This window comes from Macaca thibetana, chromosome 2 (assembly GCF_024542745.1).
Source record: "Macaca thibetana thibetana isolate TM-01 chromosome 2, ASM2454274v1, whole genome shotgun sequence".
NCBI lineage: Eukaryota > Metazoa > Chordata > Mammalia > Primates > Cercopithecidae > Macaca > Macaca thibetana.
Genome location: NC_065579.1, coordinates 63,146,393 through 63,165,878, shown reverse-complemented (window position 1 = coordinate 63,165,878; position 19,486 = coordinate 63,146,393). Strand labels below are relative to the sequence as shown.

General features: G+C 36.3%; 1 protein-coding gene across 2 annotated transcripts in view; it reads left to right on the top strand.

The window, feature by feature from the left end:
* Window positions 1-16,436, top strand: part of KPNA4 (karyopherin subunit alpha 4) — a 65,301-nt gene extending 48,865 nt beyond the window's left edge. The window contains exons 13-18 of one of the 2 annotated variants that reach the window (XM_050779914.1): window positions 415-519; window positions 4,776-4,847; window positions 6,370-6,532; window positions 9,604-9,698; window positions 12,432-12,550; window positions 14,571-16,436. In XM_050779914.1, coding sequence (XP_050635871.1) covers window positions 415-519; window positions 4,776-4,847; window positions 6,370-6,532; window positions 9,604-9,698; window positions 12,432-12,530 — 534 coding nt within the window. In that variant the 3' untranslated portion in view covers window positions 12,531-12,550; window positions 14,571-16,436. Of the gene's footprint in view, window positions 1-414; window positions 520-4,775; window positions 4,848-6,369; window positions 6,533-9,603; window positions 9,699-12,431; window positions 14,463-14,570 lie in introns of those variants that run through there. The other variant, XM_050779913.1, reaches the window with a different exon arrangement.
* The last annotated feature ends 3,050 nt before the right edge of the window (window positions 16,437-19,486 follow it).

Sequence of the window (19,486 nt, the reverse complement as noted above, 5' to 3'; positions counted from 1 at the left end):
ATAGAATGGAGAATAAAGCACATTATGTGAGGGAAGGGCACTGAATCTTATTTACAGCTGTTTTAGGATTTGTATTATACTCATTCATATTTGCTCATTCATTATTTCATATTTGCTCACTCAAATTTCTTCAGCCAAGCTTCTTTTGAGTCACACTATTTGGGAGCATTGTTTTCAAGAGTTCTTCAGAATTCTTGAAATTAGTTCATTGTGATTTGAATTAGGTCCATTAGCTATTTGTCCAAAGAAAATATGGAAAGGGGGTGTAAAGGAATTGAGATTCCTGATATTTTTATTATGGAGCTCATTTCACAATAAAATCATTGGGACAGTGTAGTGAATGCTTTTTTTTTCTTAGTTCATATGCACATTTTATTTTTTAATGAGAAATATTCAAATGCTCTTGTTTTACAGGAAGCAGTGTGGTTCCTCTCCAACATCACTGCAGGAAATCAGCAGCAGGTACAGGCAGTAATTGATGCCAATCTTGTACCAATGATAATACACCTTTTGGATAAGGTAAGAAAATCATGTTGTATGTATCGTGTATCTGATGTAAGGGGAAGGGGATTTAAATCTAAGACATTATGTGAATTTATACTTTTCTGTTTAATTAGAAGCTATACAGTGGCATGAATACAGTAAAGTAATATTAACATTACAACTTTTGAACCTAGCAGTTTTTATATACAAGAAACTTTTTGGGGGGTTGGGGGCAAATCCTAGCCCTTTCTCTGTATCATTCTTTTACCAAAATTGCCATTATCGTAGGCCATACTAAAATTTCATATTGTTACTGTTGATAATAAATGCTTACATAGTATTCTAAGCACTTTACATACATTACCTCATTTAATGAGATTAAGCCTATAAGATTAGGGATTATCCCCACTTGATAGATGAAGAAACCCTGGTATAGACAAATAAATTGTCCAAAATCAGATAGGAAATAAGTATGCTATTGTATGCCATATATTTCCTATCATCTCTCATGCTTATATTAGCATTTGGGAGAAACAGCTTATCGCAATTACAGCATGAGGGTGGGTGCAGTGGCTCTCGCCTATAATTCCAGCAGTCTGGGAGGCCAAAGCAGGAGGATCACTTGAGCCCAGGAGTTCAAGACCAGCCTGGGCAACATAGGGGGACTCCATCTCTACAAAAAGTTTTTTTAAAAAAAGAAATTAACCAGGTGTGGTAGCATGCACCTGCGGTTCCAGCTACTCAGGAGGCTACGGTGGGAGGATCATTTGAATCCGGGAGGTTGAGGCTGTGGTGAGCCACAGTCATGCCACTGCATTCCAGCCTGAGTGACAGAGCAAGACCGTGTCTCAAAAAAAAAAAAAAAACACACACACATAAAGTAGAAGAAACAATCACAGCATGAGGTTTCTGAACACTGATCTGTAATTAAAGAGAAGATAAATCTGTTTTTGTTTCCTGTAAATCGAGTTCAGTTTTTTAGGCAAGAATATGTCATGCATAACTCTTATTTCCTAATGATTCACATAAGGAGACACAATCTGTCTTACATGTAGTGATATTAAGATTGACGACTGACCTCAGGTGTTACAGCCTATTCCAGCTGATGGTTATAAAGTTATCCATTAATCTTTCACCTATGGTTTTTAGGTAGCCATTGGTGATCATTGTTAGGGTCCCTTGTTTTACTAGGAGTTGCAAAATGGTGACTTTCTAATTCTGTCATTTTTTGTGTATTGGCCATAATTCTTTAGTAAAGAACTTGTCTTGTTTTTTGTTTTTTGTTTTTTTGTTTTTTTTAGACGGTCTTGCTGTCACCCAAGCTGGAGTGCAGTGACACGATCTTGGCTCACTGGCAATCTCCACCTCCCAGGTTTAGGTGATTCTTGTGTGTCAGCCTCCCAAGTAGCTGGGACTACAGGCACATGCCACCACACCCAGCTAATTTTTGTATTTTTAGTAGAGACAAGGTTTCACCATGTTGGCCAGGCTGGTCTCCAACTCCTGACCTCAAGTGATCCACCCACCTCAGCCTTCCAAAGTGGTGGGATTACAGGTGTGAGCCATCCACGCCCGGCCAAGAGCATTTCTTTCTCAGCTGTTGTTTACTAATACTTTGAAATATAGTTCATTTAGGATAGGCAAGATAAATGTTTGATTCTTTGTCCTTATCAGTCATTTTTTAGAATGACACATTTCCTAATAACCTTGAAAGCAGACCAGAGTAGATTTTTTTAGTGTCATTTGGAAATTATGAATTTTTAAAATATATTTTGCAAGTTATAATCCATTTTAGTTTACTCTTTTTGACACTCTGTTTGTTCCTGACCAACAGGAACCTCTTAGAATTGGTGACCTGTGTCTTTTATGTTATCACTAGTTTTTGAGAGCTACACCTTTTGGATATGATATGATTCCCAGCCTATCTTACATGTTTTCTGATCTAGAACTGGAATTAACTATTTTTCTATGATATCTTGATCTTGTTTTGTAGAGAATGGTGTTTAAGGATCATATTTCATCCATAAAGATGATCATTGTTACAGTGTTGTCATTTTTTCTAGGTCTGAGTAAACCAAGTAAATGATAGGCATTGTTGTAGAAAGTGAAAGATGAGTTCAGGAACATGAGAGTTCATAAAAAATGAATCATGAATGAAAGGAAGCTATTAAATATTATTGGATATTTAACATAACAGTTTTTAATTTTTATTCCTGTGATTTTATATTTACATCTCTTTTATGCTGAAAATCTTCCTAAAAACATTAACATAATTATTTTTCTTATATATTGGTATGTATAGATCTGTGGATATATGTCAATATACATTATTTTTAAGTACATCATTGATGACATATATCCCAAACACCAAAAAAAAACTATCCTAATTTTCAGCATGAGACAAAAGAGATGCAAATATATATTTTGATATATATATATTTAAAAAAACAAAGCCATATTGCCCCTGACAGCATGACTACTGAATGTACTTTTAAGATTTCTTTGACATTGGTTTCCTTTAGAATGTATTTCTTGAGTAATGTACTTAAAAACAATGTCACTTCCATAGCACTATATAGAGGGCTTCTTTATTCCTTGTTTGTTTTTTTTTTTCTTATTCCTTGTTTTTCTTACTCCTTTCATAGCTACATAGTACTGCATTGTACGGATGCACTATAATGTATTAAGTCAATCTATTATTGATGATATATGAGATGTCTCCAGTGTTTGTTGTTAAACAGAACTTTAAAGAATAGCTGCCGGGTGCGGTGGCTCATACCTGTAATCCCAACACTTTGGGAGGCCGAGGCGGACAGATCACGAGGTCAGGAGATCGAGACCATCCTGGCTAACATGGCGAAACCCTATCTGTACTAAAAATACAAAAAATTAGCCGGGTGTGGTGGTGGGCGCCTGTAGTCCCAGCTACTCAGGAGGCTGAGGCAGGAGAATGGCATGAACCCAGGAGGCAGAGCTTGCAGTGAGCAAGATTGCGCCACTGCACTCCAGCCTAGGCGTCAGGGCGAGACCTGTCTCAATAAATAAATAAATAAATAAATAAAAGAATAGCTTGTGGCTGGGTGCAGTGGCTCACACCTGTAATCCCAGCACTTGGGAGACTGAGGCGGGCAGATCAGTTGAGGTCAGGGGTTCAAGACCAGCCTGGCCAACATGGGGAAATCTCGTCTCTACCAAAAAATACAAAAACTAGCCAGGCGTGGTGGCACATGCCTGTAATTCCAGCTACTCAGCAGACTGAGGTGGAAGAATCACTTGAACCCAGGAGGTGGAGGTTACAGTGAGCTGAGATTGCGCCACTGCATTCCAGCCTAGGCAACAGCGAGATCCTCTCAAAAAAAAAAAAAAAAAAAAAATAGAATAGCTTGTAAGTTTTTTTTAATGTTTTTGCCCAATTATATTTGGGATTACTGGATCTACAGAAAAACATATATGTAAATTTTGCTATTATAGGGCTAATTCCCCCTACAAGAATTATGCCATTTTATACTCCTACCAGCCTCACACACAAATATTTAGATTTTCTTATTCTGATAAATATGAAAGGAGATATGGATATTTTAATTTGCATTTCTTTTACTTATATGGTTTTTTAATACATCATAAGCATTTTTTCAGGTTGCCAGTTGTCTTAATATTTAATAGTTGCTTATTCAGTAGATTTACCATAATAAGACAATTATGCTTATTGAGAATTTTAGTTGTTTTTACTTTCTAGCTATTACGGTGCTGCGATAACCATATATAGAAAGGATTACTCTGCTTTATAATTTTCTTGGTGAATTCTCAAAAATGAGATTATGAAGTTTATATATATGAATTTTTTAATGACTTTTAAATATTTCTTCATTTCATATTTGAAAGGCAATGTATAACATCTTGATCATAGTTTCATTAATGGTGGGTATCATTTTTGTGTGTAAAAGCTTTGTGTGTAAAAGAATATGTTAGTTTACGTGACTCTAGTGATATTGTAGATTTTTAAATTTTTTTCTTTACTATTTTTATTTCATTTTATCACCAACTTCATTTAATCTGATATTATTAAATAATAATACCAACTCAGTTTGTATCCAGGAGAGTTCACAGAAAAGTGTCTCCATGTATTTAGGGTAGATTGGGTATAGTTCAAAGACCTGTCTTAAGAAAAAATGATGTATACAGAAAGACTAAAAGGAGACCTTGGGAAATAAGCAGTTGAAAAATCATCACAGCAAACATTTTTTCCAGTTTATGTGGCCATTTTTATAGCCTTTTGCTTTGTCTTTTTACAGGGGGATTTTGGCACTCAAAAAGAAGCTGCTTGGGCCATAAGTAACTTAACAATTAGTGGAAGGAAAGATCAAGTAAGTTGAGCTTTTTAAAATTTATTTCTCAAAACTGGTAAAATAAAAGTACAGGTAATTTTGATTTAGATTTGAATAAGTTATAATTTAAAATAATAGCAACACTCTGGTAGGCCAAGGCTGGAGGATCACCCGAGGCCAGGAGTTTGTGACTGGCCTGGGCATCACAGTGAGACCACATCTCTATTAAAAAAATAAAATAATAGCAAGATAACAGGTACTAACTTTTATATAACAGGTATATAACTTTCTTTTTCACATAGAAGTATCACCTTGACTTCCTTTAGTCATACTTCATAGAAGTGTTCTTTTTCCCAATTTGTTGGCCTACAAGAATTTTTTAATCTGTGGTAAAATTGAGGCCCCTATAGTCAGGAATTTTTTGTTTTTTTTTTTAACAGTATTAGAAATGAACAGACTTCTTAAGTTAATATGGAAGAAAGAAACTGCATCACAGATTCTCCTAACAAATGAACAACAACAACAAAAAGTAAAAAGACAGCAACAATAACAAATTCAGCAGCAAACCAAACAAGGAATTAAAAACTCAACCAGATGGCTAGGACTTAGGAACTAGGGTGAGGAATATAAGATGTCTAGGAAAGGAGGCACCCACTCTCAGGTCACGCAGGTGACAAAGCTTAACATTGTGCCAACTGGCAAAGGAAAAGCAGTTTTAAAGAGGTGAGATCTGTTTCAGAGTAGGTAAAAACAAATTTAGAGTTGAATAGCAGTAAATTGATAACTGTAACAAAAAAGCTGTGGACTGGTGGTTATCAGTGAATTCACATAAATACAGAGCAGAACAGAAATATTAATATAATGCATGGAGATTATAACTAATGAAATATTGAAATCATTGGAAAATATTATGAAATCAATAGAATAGTGAATTGAGAGGTAGCCAGGCACATGAGAGCCACTGGATGCTGTCACATTGAACCGTTGTAGTTTTTTGAAACTAGTATCCAGGCTGGATGCAGTGGCTCATGCATGTAATCCTAGCATTTTGTGAGGCTGAGGCAGGAGGATCTCTTGAGTTCCGAAGTTCAAGACCAGCCTGGGCAACATAGTGAGACCCCATCTCTGTATATTAAATAAATAAAGAAAGAAATCCTGGGTAACATAGTGAGACACCATCTCTATACATTAAATTAATTAATTTAATTAAATAAAAATAGCATACAGCCTCCATTAACAGCCTCCTTAACTGATTTCATAATTTCTTACTCTTAAAGGGAAAAAAATCTTTGAGGGAAATATTTCTTATGGCAAAGAAATGTTTAATATGAAGTTGAGTGATTCCTTTATTTTAACTTTATGTTGTTTTTTTCTAAGTTCAGGAAAAAGGAAACTAAATTTAAAAAAAAGGTTAGATTAATAATGTAGACACACTTAACATGAGAGAGATGAGGTCGTATTTCTATACTCAAAATTTCAAAATCAGAATTATTCCAGTGAGATAACATGGCACACAAAGTTTACCTATATTGCATTATTTTATGTTGTTTTTTTTCTTCAGGTGGCTTACCTTATCCAGCAAAATGTTATCCCACCTTTTTGCAACTTGCTGACTGTAAAAGATGCACAAGTTGTGCAAGTAGTACTCGATGGACTAAGTAATATATTAAAAATGGCTGAAGATGAGGCAGAAACCATAGGCAATCTTATAGAAGAATGTGGAGGTAAGTTTATTATAAGCTCTTATTCCACTTCTTAAAGTTCTCTTTGTAACTACCTTTATTTGCCGACTAATAGAGCACATCTATGTTTTTCTGTCTTAGATATTGAAGTAACAGAATAAAGTCAGTATTACATTCTATATGTACAGTCCTGCTCAGCCTCTTACATATGCTTAGGTAACTGAATTGCTGCCATATATTGAACAGGCACTGTGATAAGTTATTGGGAAGACAGTGGTAAACAAGACATAGTCCTTGACCTCAAGGCATGTAGTCTAGTCTTGATAAATATGAACTGATGTAATGTGCTAATTACCCTAATAGAAATGTACAACAAAATGGGATGCCTAATCCATTCTGGAAGAAGCAGGAAGTGCACCTGAGCTGGATTTTGAGAGATGAATAAGGATTAATAAAGTAAAAAGGGATGAAAGGTGTTCCAGGCAGAGATAACACCATGAGCAAAGTCTGAGGTGAGAAATAGCATTCAGCAAATTATAAGTAGTTCAGTGTTGCTGAATCACACAGTATGGGGTAGAAACCACCAAGAGACAAAGCTGGAGAAGTAACCAGCGTCCTGTGAAGGCTTTTTTTTTTTTTTTGGAGACAGAGTGTTGCTCTGTTCCCAGGCTGGAGTGCGGTGGCACGATCTTGGCTCACTGTAACCTCCGCCTTCCAAGTTCAAATAATTCTTCTGCCTCAGCCTCCTGAATAGCTGGTATTACAGGTGCCTGCCACCACGCCCAGCTAATTTTTTGCATTTTTGGTAGAGACGGGGTTTCACCATGTTGGTCAGGCTGCTTTTGAACTCCTGACCTCAGGTGATCCACTGGCCTTGGCCTCCCAGAGTGCTGAGATTACAGGCTTGAGCCACTGCGCCCGGCCTCCTGTGAAGTCTGAAGCTTTATGGCACAGCAGATGCTTTATTCTTTAGGGCAGTAGTTTCCAAACATGGCCATGTACCAGAGCCTCCTGGAATGTAAACAATACTTATTAGCTTTCAAGTCTTAGAGTTAATATACAGACAGAACATAAAAGTTTCAAATGTGGCTGTGTAACACAATGTAAATGTTATCTATCTGGATAAGCACAAAAGTAAAGGTATTTCTGACAGAAGGTGAAAAGTTAATGAAGAGAGAGGTAACTGCAAAAGTAGGAGAACCCATAACTTCAACTAAGTGGGAATGTTGAGAGGCTTCAAAATTAATGTAATAAGAAAAGATATACTTAAAATTACTAAAGTGACTGATAGAACAACAACAATAAAAAAATCTGTGACTATCAAGTTAGGAACAAGAGATGGGGAATAGTGTTACAGAACTAATTAAGGATTAAGTAACAAAAAAATAACAATAGGAATACTTAATTATTTTTACTACTTGATTTTTTTTAACTTGTAAACATTTTAATTACTAAAATATCTTTATACATTCAAATAAAAATATGAGTTCTTGGACATTGCCTACCTCATTGGAGGTAAGACCCAGGAATCCCCAGTGTGCCACAGGAGGTGACAGGCCATTGCTGATTGATCTAGGGGATGGATATGTTCAGATGGAGCATGGATATCTGGGAAATGAAGCCTTTGGAATGACGGCTTGAAATGAAATGAAGACAGGAGGCAGGAAGAGACCAGTTAAGAAAGTATTTATGGCCAGGCGCAGTGGCTCACACCTGTAATCCCAGCACTTTGGGAGGCCGAGGCAGGCAGATCACCTGAGGCCAGAAGCTCAAGAACAGCCTGGTCAGCATGATGAAACCTCGTGTCTACTAAAAATATAAAAAATTAGCCGGGCGTGGTGACACACACCTGTAATCCTAGCTGCTCCGGAGGCTGAGGCACGAGAATTGTTTGAACCCAGGAGGCAGAGGCTGCAATGAGCCCCGAGATCACGCCACTGTACTGCAGCCTGGGCAACAGAATGAGACTCTGTCTTTAAAAAAAAAAAAAAAAAAAAAAAAAAAGTAAGTAAGTATATAGTGGCCAAGCCATAATAAATGAAGGCAGTCGTAGTAATAGAGACAAAGGGGAGATGAGGAGATTTAAAGTCCAGTGGATGGACTTTCAAGTTTTTGAGGTTTGATTGTGGGATATTGAGGGAAAGGGGAACTTGGGCTTTCTCTTAGATTTCAAGCTATTGTTGATTATCACCAAGTAAGAATACAACTGTAGGATGAACTGTTTAAATGAGGAAGGCAAATAACAAATTGTGTTTTGGACAGTTTGAGTTTTAGGTAGCTATGAAATTTCCTGGTAGAATTACACAAGCATTTTAATTTTATGCATGTGAAGCTCAGAAAATAAATGAAGCTATAGATTTGCAAGTCCTCAGCCTGTATGTAGTAACCAAATGTTTTAATGGGAAGATCACCACAATGAGTGTGTAGGTGAGAAATGAGGCTAAGATAACTTCCTCCGTTTAAGAAATGGATAGAGGAAGAACACTCATGAAGGGGCAATTTCACTTTTTTCAAAGACTTTAAAATTATTTTTCCTCTAAAGTAAAACAGGATCCAATTTGCATATCAGCAAGTTAAGTATGTACTTTTTAGTGTTTCTGCCTATAATTCTCATTAATGTTTACAGGGAAAATTATCTTTTCCCCTGAAATACTGTGTTAGATCTTCATCATTTTCCAGTAAACTTAACAGGTATCTTAAGCATCATATTTATTAATCACCAGTATTTTTAATTTTTTTTTTCATACATGCTCAGTAGAAAAACTTGGCAGGTGCTGGAAAGTAGGAAGATTCTGCTTTTTACTTAAACAAATGGAATTTTACATGTTATTACTGTTTATAAAGATTGGTTATGTATTCTGATGAATAGGCAGATGTCTCATTACTTATACATTTACAAGCAGTTAGATACTCAGGTTGTTAATTTTAAGATAAATATGCTATATCTTTGTGCGTAAAGATTTTTTATATTTAAGATTCACCTTTAAATTCCAAAAAATTGTAATTCAAAAAATTTGCAATTCAGAAATTGGGTTATGTGTTCCAAAGATTATTCTAACTTGTCACTGCTCTTTAAATATTACTGTTGTTTCACATTACAAAATTTCTTGCAGGACTGGAGAAAATTGAACAACTTCAAAATCATGAAAATGAAGACATCTACAAATTGGCCTATGAGATCATTGATCAGTTCTTCTCTTCAGATGATGTATTTAATAATTTTGTAGTTTTCTTAGTTTTATATATAAACATAGATCTGGATGAAGTTTTATATATATATAGTAAGCTAGGGGGATGTACATGTATGTATTTTTTTGGAATGGAATTAAAACAGATGTATGACAGTAATGTCACCAGCTTTGAAAACATAAATATTTCAATATTTTAAGATCCCTTTGGGGCATATTAGCTCTAATGGCAAGAAGATAAGGACTTTTTTGACCAAACTAGATGAGTCAGACTTTATTTTCACTTGGTGTCTTTATAGTTCTCATTTTTTAAAATTGTTAATAGCATACCATATTTATAAACAAAACAGTGATACTAGTATATCCTATAATAAGTTCTTTATGACAGTAGTTAATCCACACTTGAATGGATGGTCACTGTTACTTTTATTTCATGACCAAAAACAAATATGAAAATAAAAAGATGGAAATAAAAATGTAAGGCACTGTATAATGTAAGGTATAGTATACAAAAATATCTTCAGATTGTTAGTAATAGTAGTGGAAATTAAAGTATTAACTTATTTTTAGTATTTCCTCTTTGGAAAAGTAAATCTAAAACCAGTTGCTCCTTAGAAAATTTTATAGTGATTCAATGCAGCCACCAGAGGATTTCTTGAATGATTTCTCAACTTTTCAAAGTATAAGTATTTTACTGTATGCCTTTCCATATTATCAAAAAGAATAGAATGTTATTAAACATGTTGTTAAGCATGTATAGTTTGGACATTAACTTGACAAGGACAATATTAGAAAAGAAAATTATAGACTATTTACTTATAGTTGTCTAAGCTTAGTCCTATTTAGAATATAAGGCCAGTTAAACCAGAAATAAAATTCAGAAAAGGTTTTGTTTTGTTTTAAGATGAGGCCCAGGCTGGAGTGCATTGGCACAGTCACAGCCCACTGCAACCTCCCCCTCCCTGGCTCAGGTGATCCTCCCACCTCAGCCTCCCAAATTGCTGGGATTACAAGTTCATGCCACTATGCCCAGATAACTTTTTAAGTCTTTTGTAGAGACAAGATCTGTCTATGTTGCCCTGGCTGATCTCGAACTCCTGGACTCAAACAATCCTCCCAACTTGGCCTCCCAAAGTGCTGGGATTATAGGCATGAGCCACCACGCCCAGCCTGGCATATTCTTTTAAGGGTAACTTTGATCGTATGTCTTAAAGTTGGATTTTTGAAAATCATAATTTGCAATATGGTGACTAATTGTAATAGCCTTATAATTTCTAATACCTCAACATGTAGTTTTCGTTCTTGTCTTAGATTGTGAAAAGAATAATTCAGATGATATACATAGTTATAGGAAGTACACTGCAGGTTTGTAATATTGTGGAATTTCAAAAAGGAACTTTTAGGTGTAAAGCATGTAGAATAATGTATATAATAAGAATAACCATTATTAGCAGAACTGTTATAGGTTGAGTATCCCTTATCTGAAATGCATGGGACCAGAACAGTTTTGGATTTGGGATTTTTTTGAATTTTAGAATATTTAAATTATTTCTACCACTTGAGCATATGAAATTCAAAATGTTCCAATGAGCATTTCCTTTGAACATCATATTGGTGCCCAGAAAGTTTCAGATTTTGGAGTATTTTTTGTTTTGGACTTTCAGATTAGGGATACTCAATCTGTATTTTACTATTTTAAGCCCAAATACCATTTGTCTCCAATTGCTATTGAAAGATATATACCAAAGATTCACTTACTTTCCAAAAGTGGTGGCATTAATTTTCTTTTTTAATGTCATTGTCTTTATGTACTTGCCCAGGCTTTTGTGGTTTTTTTTGGTTTTTTTTTTTTTTTTTTTTTTTTTGAAACGAGTCTTACTCTGTCACTCAGGCTGGAGTACAGTGGCACAGTCTTGGCTCACTGCAACCTCTGCCTCCCAGGTTCAAGCAATTCTCCTGCCTCAACCTCCCAAGTAGCTGGGATTATAGGCGCATACCACCACGCCCAGCTAATTTTTGTATTTTTAGTAGAGATGGGGTTTTGCCACATTGTCCAGGCTGGTCTTGAACTCCTGACCTCAGGTGATCCACCCGCTTTGGCCTCCCACAGTGCTGAGCCACCGTGCCCAGCTATACTTGCCCAGGTTTAAGGGAAATCGAGTACCAAATTTTGCATCCTCTATTTGAGACTTACGGCCATCATTACTGTTCCTTCATTCTTTTGGAAAATGCCCGTCTTACATATTCTAAGTTTTTTCTCATTTTGGCATCCCTTGAGAAAAAGCCTTGAGTAGGCACAGTGGCTCACACCTGTAATCTCAACACTTTGGGAGGCCAAGGCAGGCAGATTGCTTGAGCTTAGGAGTTTGAGACCAGCCTGGGCAATATGGTGAAACTCCATCTCTACAAAAAATACAAAAATTATCCAGACATGGTGGTGCATACCTGTAGTCCCAGCTACTCGGGAGGCTGAGGTGGGAGGATCACTTGAGCCCAAGAGGTTGAGGCTGCAATGAGCCATGTTTGTGCCACTGATCTCCAGCCTGGGTGACAGAGTAAGACCCCATTTAAAAAAAAAAAAAAAAAAAAAAAAACCTTTTATAAAGTGTTTCAGTTTTCTAAAGGATGGTAAGACAGCGTTGGCATTCATCATCTTTCCAGACTTTTTTTTAAGGGTAAGGGAATTAGTACTATAATACTATTTATATATTTTTTAAACTAATTATCACATTATTTTCCTTTTTTTCACCTAGATTGATGAAGACCCTAGCCTTGTTCCAGAGGCGATTCAAGGCGGAACATTTGGTTTCAATTCATCTGCCAATGTACCAACAGAAGGGTTCCAGTTTTAGAAAGATGTTGTGGAAGTTAGGTACAATGCAGCACTGAGATATATATATATATATATATATATATACATATATATAAAAAGGTTTGATCCATCAAGCTTGGCTCATGGGATCTGCTGCTGCATTAAATCGGGAAAGAAAATGTGAAGATTTCATTTGGAATCACAGAAAATGCCCAAATGAGGTCAAGATGGCGAGTGGGTGCGAGTGAGAATGAGTGGCAAAATGTAATGAAAACTTTACATGAACGCTTATTTAGGTTGTTCAAAGTAAAAAGGGCTACAGGTCACAGATCGTCAGTGCCTGAGAAAGAACATTGACTTACTCTATATCAATTGAGGGGAAAGTGCAGTACTGTCATCTTCAAGCCTTGTAAACATAAAAGAGAATAGGCTGCCCATATAAGTCAAAGGAAAATGAGCCCAGGCCTTGCTATGAAGCAGTGTGTGAATGGACAATGTTGAATGAATGTCTGGCTCAGTGATGGAGAGCCAGGTTCATCTTTGAAATCTAGGGCTCTTCACTCATGAAGCAGACTCCTAGTCCTGGAGTGACTGTGTACGAGAGCGTGGTTGTGGTGCTGTATGTGAACGCATGCAAGCTTGATTCACCTTCAGGGGGCTGATAACAAACCTAGTAAATCATCAAAATGAGATCATAAGTGTTAATGTACACTGGACATGAAAACAAAGACTGGTTTAGCAGCAGACATTGGTTTACTCTGCAGCCTGTGTTTTCTCTTTCCCCCTTTCCCACCTCCTTCCCCCCACCCCACTCTTTTTTTTTTTTTTTTTTTTTTTTTTTTTTTTTTTTTTTTTTAAGTCTTTATTTACTTTACCTAGTATGCCTTTTTTTTAGTTGCTTCTCAAGTCAGAAAACTTTTCAGGAAGGTTTCCCTGTGCATTTGCACCAGATGAATGTTTGATGCTATGAAAAGCTTTCCATATCATCAAAACTAATTTGTGTAGATTTTTGCATGAAAAAAAATCATAAATTTCCCTCAAAATAGACTGTGTTGCAGTACACAAGTTGCCATAATAGTATAAAACAGTAAAATGTGCTTAAAAGGCCATCCTTTTCATTTTCAGAGATAACATAAAGATCTTTGCATGAGGTAAATCTACAGCATAGTTCATTTTTAGATTTTGTTGAGTCCTGTAAAGAAGAAGAAGAAAAAAGTTTCAGTTGTGGTAGAATACCGTGCTGTGTTTAAATGTTACTTGTTTTCAAACCTTGTTTTCTATGAAAATGATATGGAAACTTCTAAAATGGAATTTGGTGCATATGTACTGCTGAATAAAGACCGATGAAGAGGTTTGAGTAGATGTACAAATCAAGTAATGGTTTGAACACCTTTAATAATATGCCTAATCTGTTCAATTGTTTTAGAATCTTTTTATCTTAGATGTAGGCAGCCATGAACAATCTATTTTGAGCCACTTTAGGGAGAAAACTTTGTATTTTTAAAACTTGCATAAAAGTTATGCAAGTGGTTTTTATAAATTGGAATAATACCTCAGTTTTGAGGTTATGCACACTAAATTAAATGTGACATAAATTAATTTGTACAAAAAGAACTCTTTATAAGGTGGCTCATTGTAGGAAATCCTGTGCCTTCCCCTTTGAGCACAAGTGTTGCATGAACAACAGTTTGCTATAAGAAACATACCAGATTAGCCACCATTAGCATCTATATCTACTTTGTGTTTAAAAATCAACTGGTAATTCTGAAACACTGTAGAATGGATAAAAATTATTTTGTGATCATAACTCTTTGTTGAACTAGAGTATTTTTGCAGCATTCCTTGTCATCAGAAACATGGTTAAAGTTTAAAACTAGAAGCAGCAGAAAACTAGCTTGTAAAATTTATCCAAGTAGAGTGCAGGCTAGGCTGTCTTGGGGAAATAAACATTAAAACTTAAAGCAATGTTTTACATGGGGTGTGTGTGTGTGATGTGTGGATTTTTTTTTTTTTTTTTTTTTTTTTGTAAAGTTAGAGTATAATTCAATGGCTTACATTAGCTTCTTGTCTTTTTACCTAGAACCAGCATAACAAGAAATTTCTTCGCTTCTGTCATTTCCGTATGGACATAGTAATATTTTAGCCCATTGAATTTGTCCAGTTGACACCATCTGTGCTTCTGTTTTCTCCCCATCCAAACCAAGGTTTTAACTTTCATTCGTTCTACAGTAAAACAGACCGAGACAACTTGAACTGTATTTTGAGTATTGCTGTATCTTCAACATACAGCTCCAAACGATGGATTGTATACAAAGCATAGTACAGAAGGTTTCAGTAATTGGAAGGTGAACACAGCAATACTTTACATAATTTGTGTTTTTTAGTAAAAAATATTGGATTCAAAGTAAGCCAGTAAGCTTGTATACAAATTTTATATACAAATTATTGTATAGAATAGTGATACAGAAAATAGGTAAGGGTGATATTAATATCTCTGGGTATAAGGACTACCTTATTGTTTAAATATTTTATTTCCATCTATAGCCTCATATAGAACATTGATTTTCTAGTAGAAATTCTAGGAAGGGCTTTTCTGTCTCTGAAATTGTTTCAGTACAGTTGACAGTTCACCACGGTTACCTGAGTTAAACACTTTTTTTTTTTTTTAATTCTCCAATGATATAGGAAATTGATCATTTTTAACACAGGCTTATTTCTGATGGGGATAGGGGCATAGAATAATATGCCTAATAAGCTAAATGTTCTTAACATTTCATGTCTGAAACTGTCTTTTTGAGCATTGAGACCACCTCAAGTGCTATAAAAATAAGAATATTATATTACGGGTGTGTGAGACACCCTAGTCTAAAATCTATCTTTGAATATATTTCCTTTGTAATTTTCAAAGACTTTGGTAATTGTGTGTTATGGTGGAAATAATACTTTCCACATTGCTCTGGACCAAACCTGGAGCATTTCTATAATTAGAGCTATCTATTAATCATTAAAAATGGATCTGGAATAATTTGGGGGAAAGGGTGTGTATCATTTAGGCTCACCTCAGCAGCACTTTATAGGGTGAGGAGTTTTTTGTTTCTTTAAAGGTATAACTGCACTGTAAAATGACCGGGTTTATTGTAACATTAATTTATGGGGCACCCTTTTTGGATTCTCCATTGCCTCAGTTTCGTCAAGGAAAAAGTTACAAAGATAAAGCTAAATTTTGGCTTTAGAGAATAATTGCTGTGTAATTTTTGTATAATTACCATAAACTTAGTGTCTTAAAACACAACACGTTATTTCACAATTCCTGTGGATCAAGAGTCTAGTTATGGTTTTCTGCTCAGGATCTCACAATGCTGCAATAAAGGTGTCAGCCAGAGCTGCAGTCTTATCTGAAGCTAGGGGGTGCTCTTCTATGCACATATGGCAAAATCCATTGCCTAGCAACTGAAGAAATCGTGGCAACTTCTTCAAGGCCAGCAAGAGAACCTCTGATCTCAGGGAGGGCCTTAAGCGCTCTTTTAAAGGTCTCACCTGATTAGATCAGGCCACCTACCCACCAGGATGATCTCCCTTTTGATTAACCCAAAGCCAAACTGATGAAGTACCTTCATTACACCTGCAAAATCCCTTCACCTTTGCCCTGCATTGTAGTCCAATCACAGGGGTGATACCCATCATATTCAAAGATCCTGTTCACAGTCAAGGGAGGGGATTATGTGGAGTATGTATACCAGCGAATCTTGGGAGCCATCTTAGAGTTCTTCTTATGACAAGGAAATAACTATTTAGAACTGGAACAATTTAGAAGTGATAACCTTATGTAGTTATCATAGCAAGATTAATATAGCAAGCTTATTTGGGGATCAAGGTTGCCTCTGAGAACCTAATGAAAACTGGACCAGCTTCCCCAAAAAGTGTATATACATGGTAGTTTTTCATACAGTTTTAGGGGATTCATAAGAGTCCATGAATTACAGTCTGTCCCAACCCTCCCCTTTAGATGATAGAGTTTTTGAGGTGATTTGCCCAAGCTCACACAGCTACTAAGGGCCAAATAAGGCCCACATCTCAACTCCCATACTGCCCAGTGCTTCTAATTACTATTCTAAAAGTAATTTAAATTCATTTAAATTTGTGAACCAATGCAAAAAATGTGAATATAGCTTTTTGGATCTTTTTTTGTTTACTAAGGAATGGGTAACATTGTTATAGAAGCTTGCCGAAGTTTTGAAATTAGTTGACCTTTTTGGGTTTCCAAAATTGAATCTTCCATTGTAGCTATTAAAGTGAACTATAAATAGGCCAACTTTAATTGTTAATTCCTTGGGTTTGGTGGATTATTTACCATTTATATATAAAATTTCAGTTAGAATCCACCATAGACTGTTTTGAAGGCCAAGATAGCTGAGTATCTTCTAACTTCTTGATTATTTTACTCATTGGCAAAATTCATTAACTGTCAGCCAATAATTTAATATTATAGGGGGAAAAAATTTTGCCCAGACATCCAATGCAATACTCCCAAACACTAACAAATTGATGCCTAACAAACTTGACATTTTGAACACTTAAAGAAGTTTTCCCTAAACGTCTTAATAAGCACACTAATAAAGTGTATGCTTTTAAATATATATGTACAGTAACTTTTAAAAATTGCTGCAAGATGCCTTCGAATCAATATGCACGTTGATGGCATTAGTGCAGTCTTTCGTTTGTTTTTTTGAGACAGAGTCTCGCTTTGTGGTCCAGGCTGGAGTGTAGTGGCGCAATCTCAGGCCACTGCAACCTCTGCCTCCAGGGTTCAAGCAATTCTGCCTCAGCCTCCTGAGTAGCTGGGATTACAGGAGTACGCTACCACACCTGGCTAATTTTTGTATTTTTAGTAGAAACGGGGTTTCACCATTTTGGCCAGACCAGTCTCAAACTCCTGACCACAAATATCTATCCACCTCGGCTTCCCAAAGTGCTAGGATTACAGGCGTGAGCCACTGTGCCCGACCAGTCTTAATAAAGGAAGTTGAAAAATAATGAACATTGGTAAAACCTATATTCCAATGTGATCAGAAGCAAATCTGGACTGTAGTGTCAAATTGATAAAAACTAAGCACACCAATCATGTATAAGAAAAGTAGTTTTAACATTTTTTTCCCTAAATACTTAACCCGGAAGTTACAATAATCTTGAAAATTCCTTCTAAATCCAGGCCCTTTAGGTGATGGCAGTTTGACTCAGGATGTCCAAGTCAAGTGTGTTTTCAATAAAATTGACAGCTACTGCTCTGGGTGTAAGAGCAGCTGACTGTGAAGAACAGTAAATGGTCCTACAGATTCTTTCTGATATACCTCCCACCAGAGGACTGCAGTATTCACTTGTCATTTATATTTTCTGCCCCAATTTTTGCCTTCTCCACAAATGTTATACCTTTTGTAGCTCTAAGTATGCTGCCTACTCCAGATTACTTCACCTTTCCAGACTATCAGCTCTTCCAGTTTTATCCTTTATAAAGAAAATTTTAATAACCTGTTTCACTTAGGTTTTTCTATTACTCTTCAAGCATGAATCCTGATTTCCCTGACTATATCTTACCTGTGATCTCTATAACTGATGGATTGCTATCCTAGACTATGTTACTCTAATTTTACCAAGATTTTCTCCAGCCTGTTTTTACTCTTACTTTGAAACAGCTGTTTAAAATGTCTTGTAATCTGCTTAAATCTACATACTTTTTGTGGTTCTCAATCCAGTTACCTACCTTCCAGATAATTCCCTCATTGTCCTGTCCTCTCCATTCTCTGATATTTGAGCCCTGTGAGCCACCTTTCCCCCATCCTTTGTGCATAGTTACCATTTTACTCTTTCTTGTTGCCGAGGCTGGAATGCAGTGGTGCCATCTTGGCTCACTGCAACCTCCACCTCCTACGTTCAAGCGATTCTCCTGCTTCAGCCTCCTGGGTAGCTGGGACCACAAGCGTGCGCCACCACGCCCAGCTAATTTTTGTATTTTTAGTAGAGACGGGGTTTCACCACGTTGGCCAGGCTGGTCTCATCTCCTGACCTCAGATGATCCACCCGCCTTGGCTTCCCAAAGTGCTGGGATTGCAGGCATGAGCCACCATGCCTCGCCACCATTTTACCCTTTTTAGGTACAGTAATGTAATATCCAAAGTCTTGGACTCAGCTAAAGAGGGTATTTACCTTTAAAAAAAAAAAAAAAGATTCCATGTTTTGATTCATAATTGTGGTTGGGGGGGAGTCAAGACAACCTTAGTCACTATGGTATTACTGTATTTCTTGTCTTTTCAGGGTTGTCCTGTTCAGCTGCATAAAACATCGTGTGTTCTAGGTATTTCCTACCTCCACTTAGGTTTTTACTTGCTGATGTGCTGCCTTCATAAATGGGTATATTCTGCCACACATCTAGTAAGCCCCCAATGCAGTACACAACGTGTATCACTGATAAAACTGGCACTTCTGCCATGTCAGTATTATATTCAGTTCAGTGGTCTTCAGCATAGTGGCAGTCCTAGTCATCTTAACCTTTTAGTTAAGGTTAAATTATATATGTACATAGAATTCATATAGACAAGCTAGTTTTTAAAATCTTTTTCCTTTTAACCAGTTTAGGATGATCTAGGATAACTAAGTTACCTAAATGGTGACTTTGTTCCAGTCTAACTCAGAATGAGAAGTGCTAAAAGAATACTAAAAAGTTTTTACCCATTATCTCTATCCCCGTTTTCTTCTGCAGTTCTCAACTGCAGGGAGCAAGAAAAGAGGCAGCAGTTAGGAAGTGTTTGTTTGCATCCTGGCTTTCTCAACTGCACTTTACGTCCTTGAATATTCTAGATACTTATCTCCTTCAAGAAGTCAGGAGTATATCCAGGACTACCTATCATCCTTGCCATCCCCATTAACCCTCATTTTTCAGTATGTGTTTTATATTTATGGTAATTTTTCAGTCTGTAGTATCTGTTCACTCATTGCTCTATC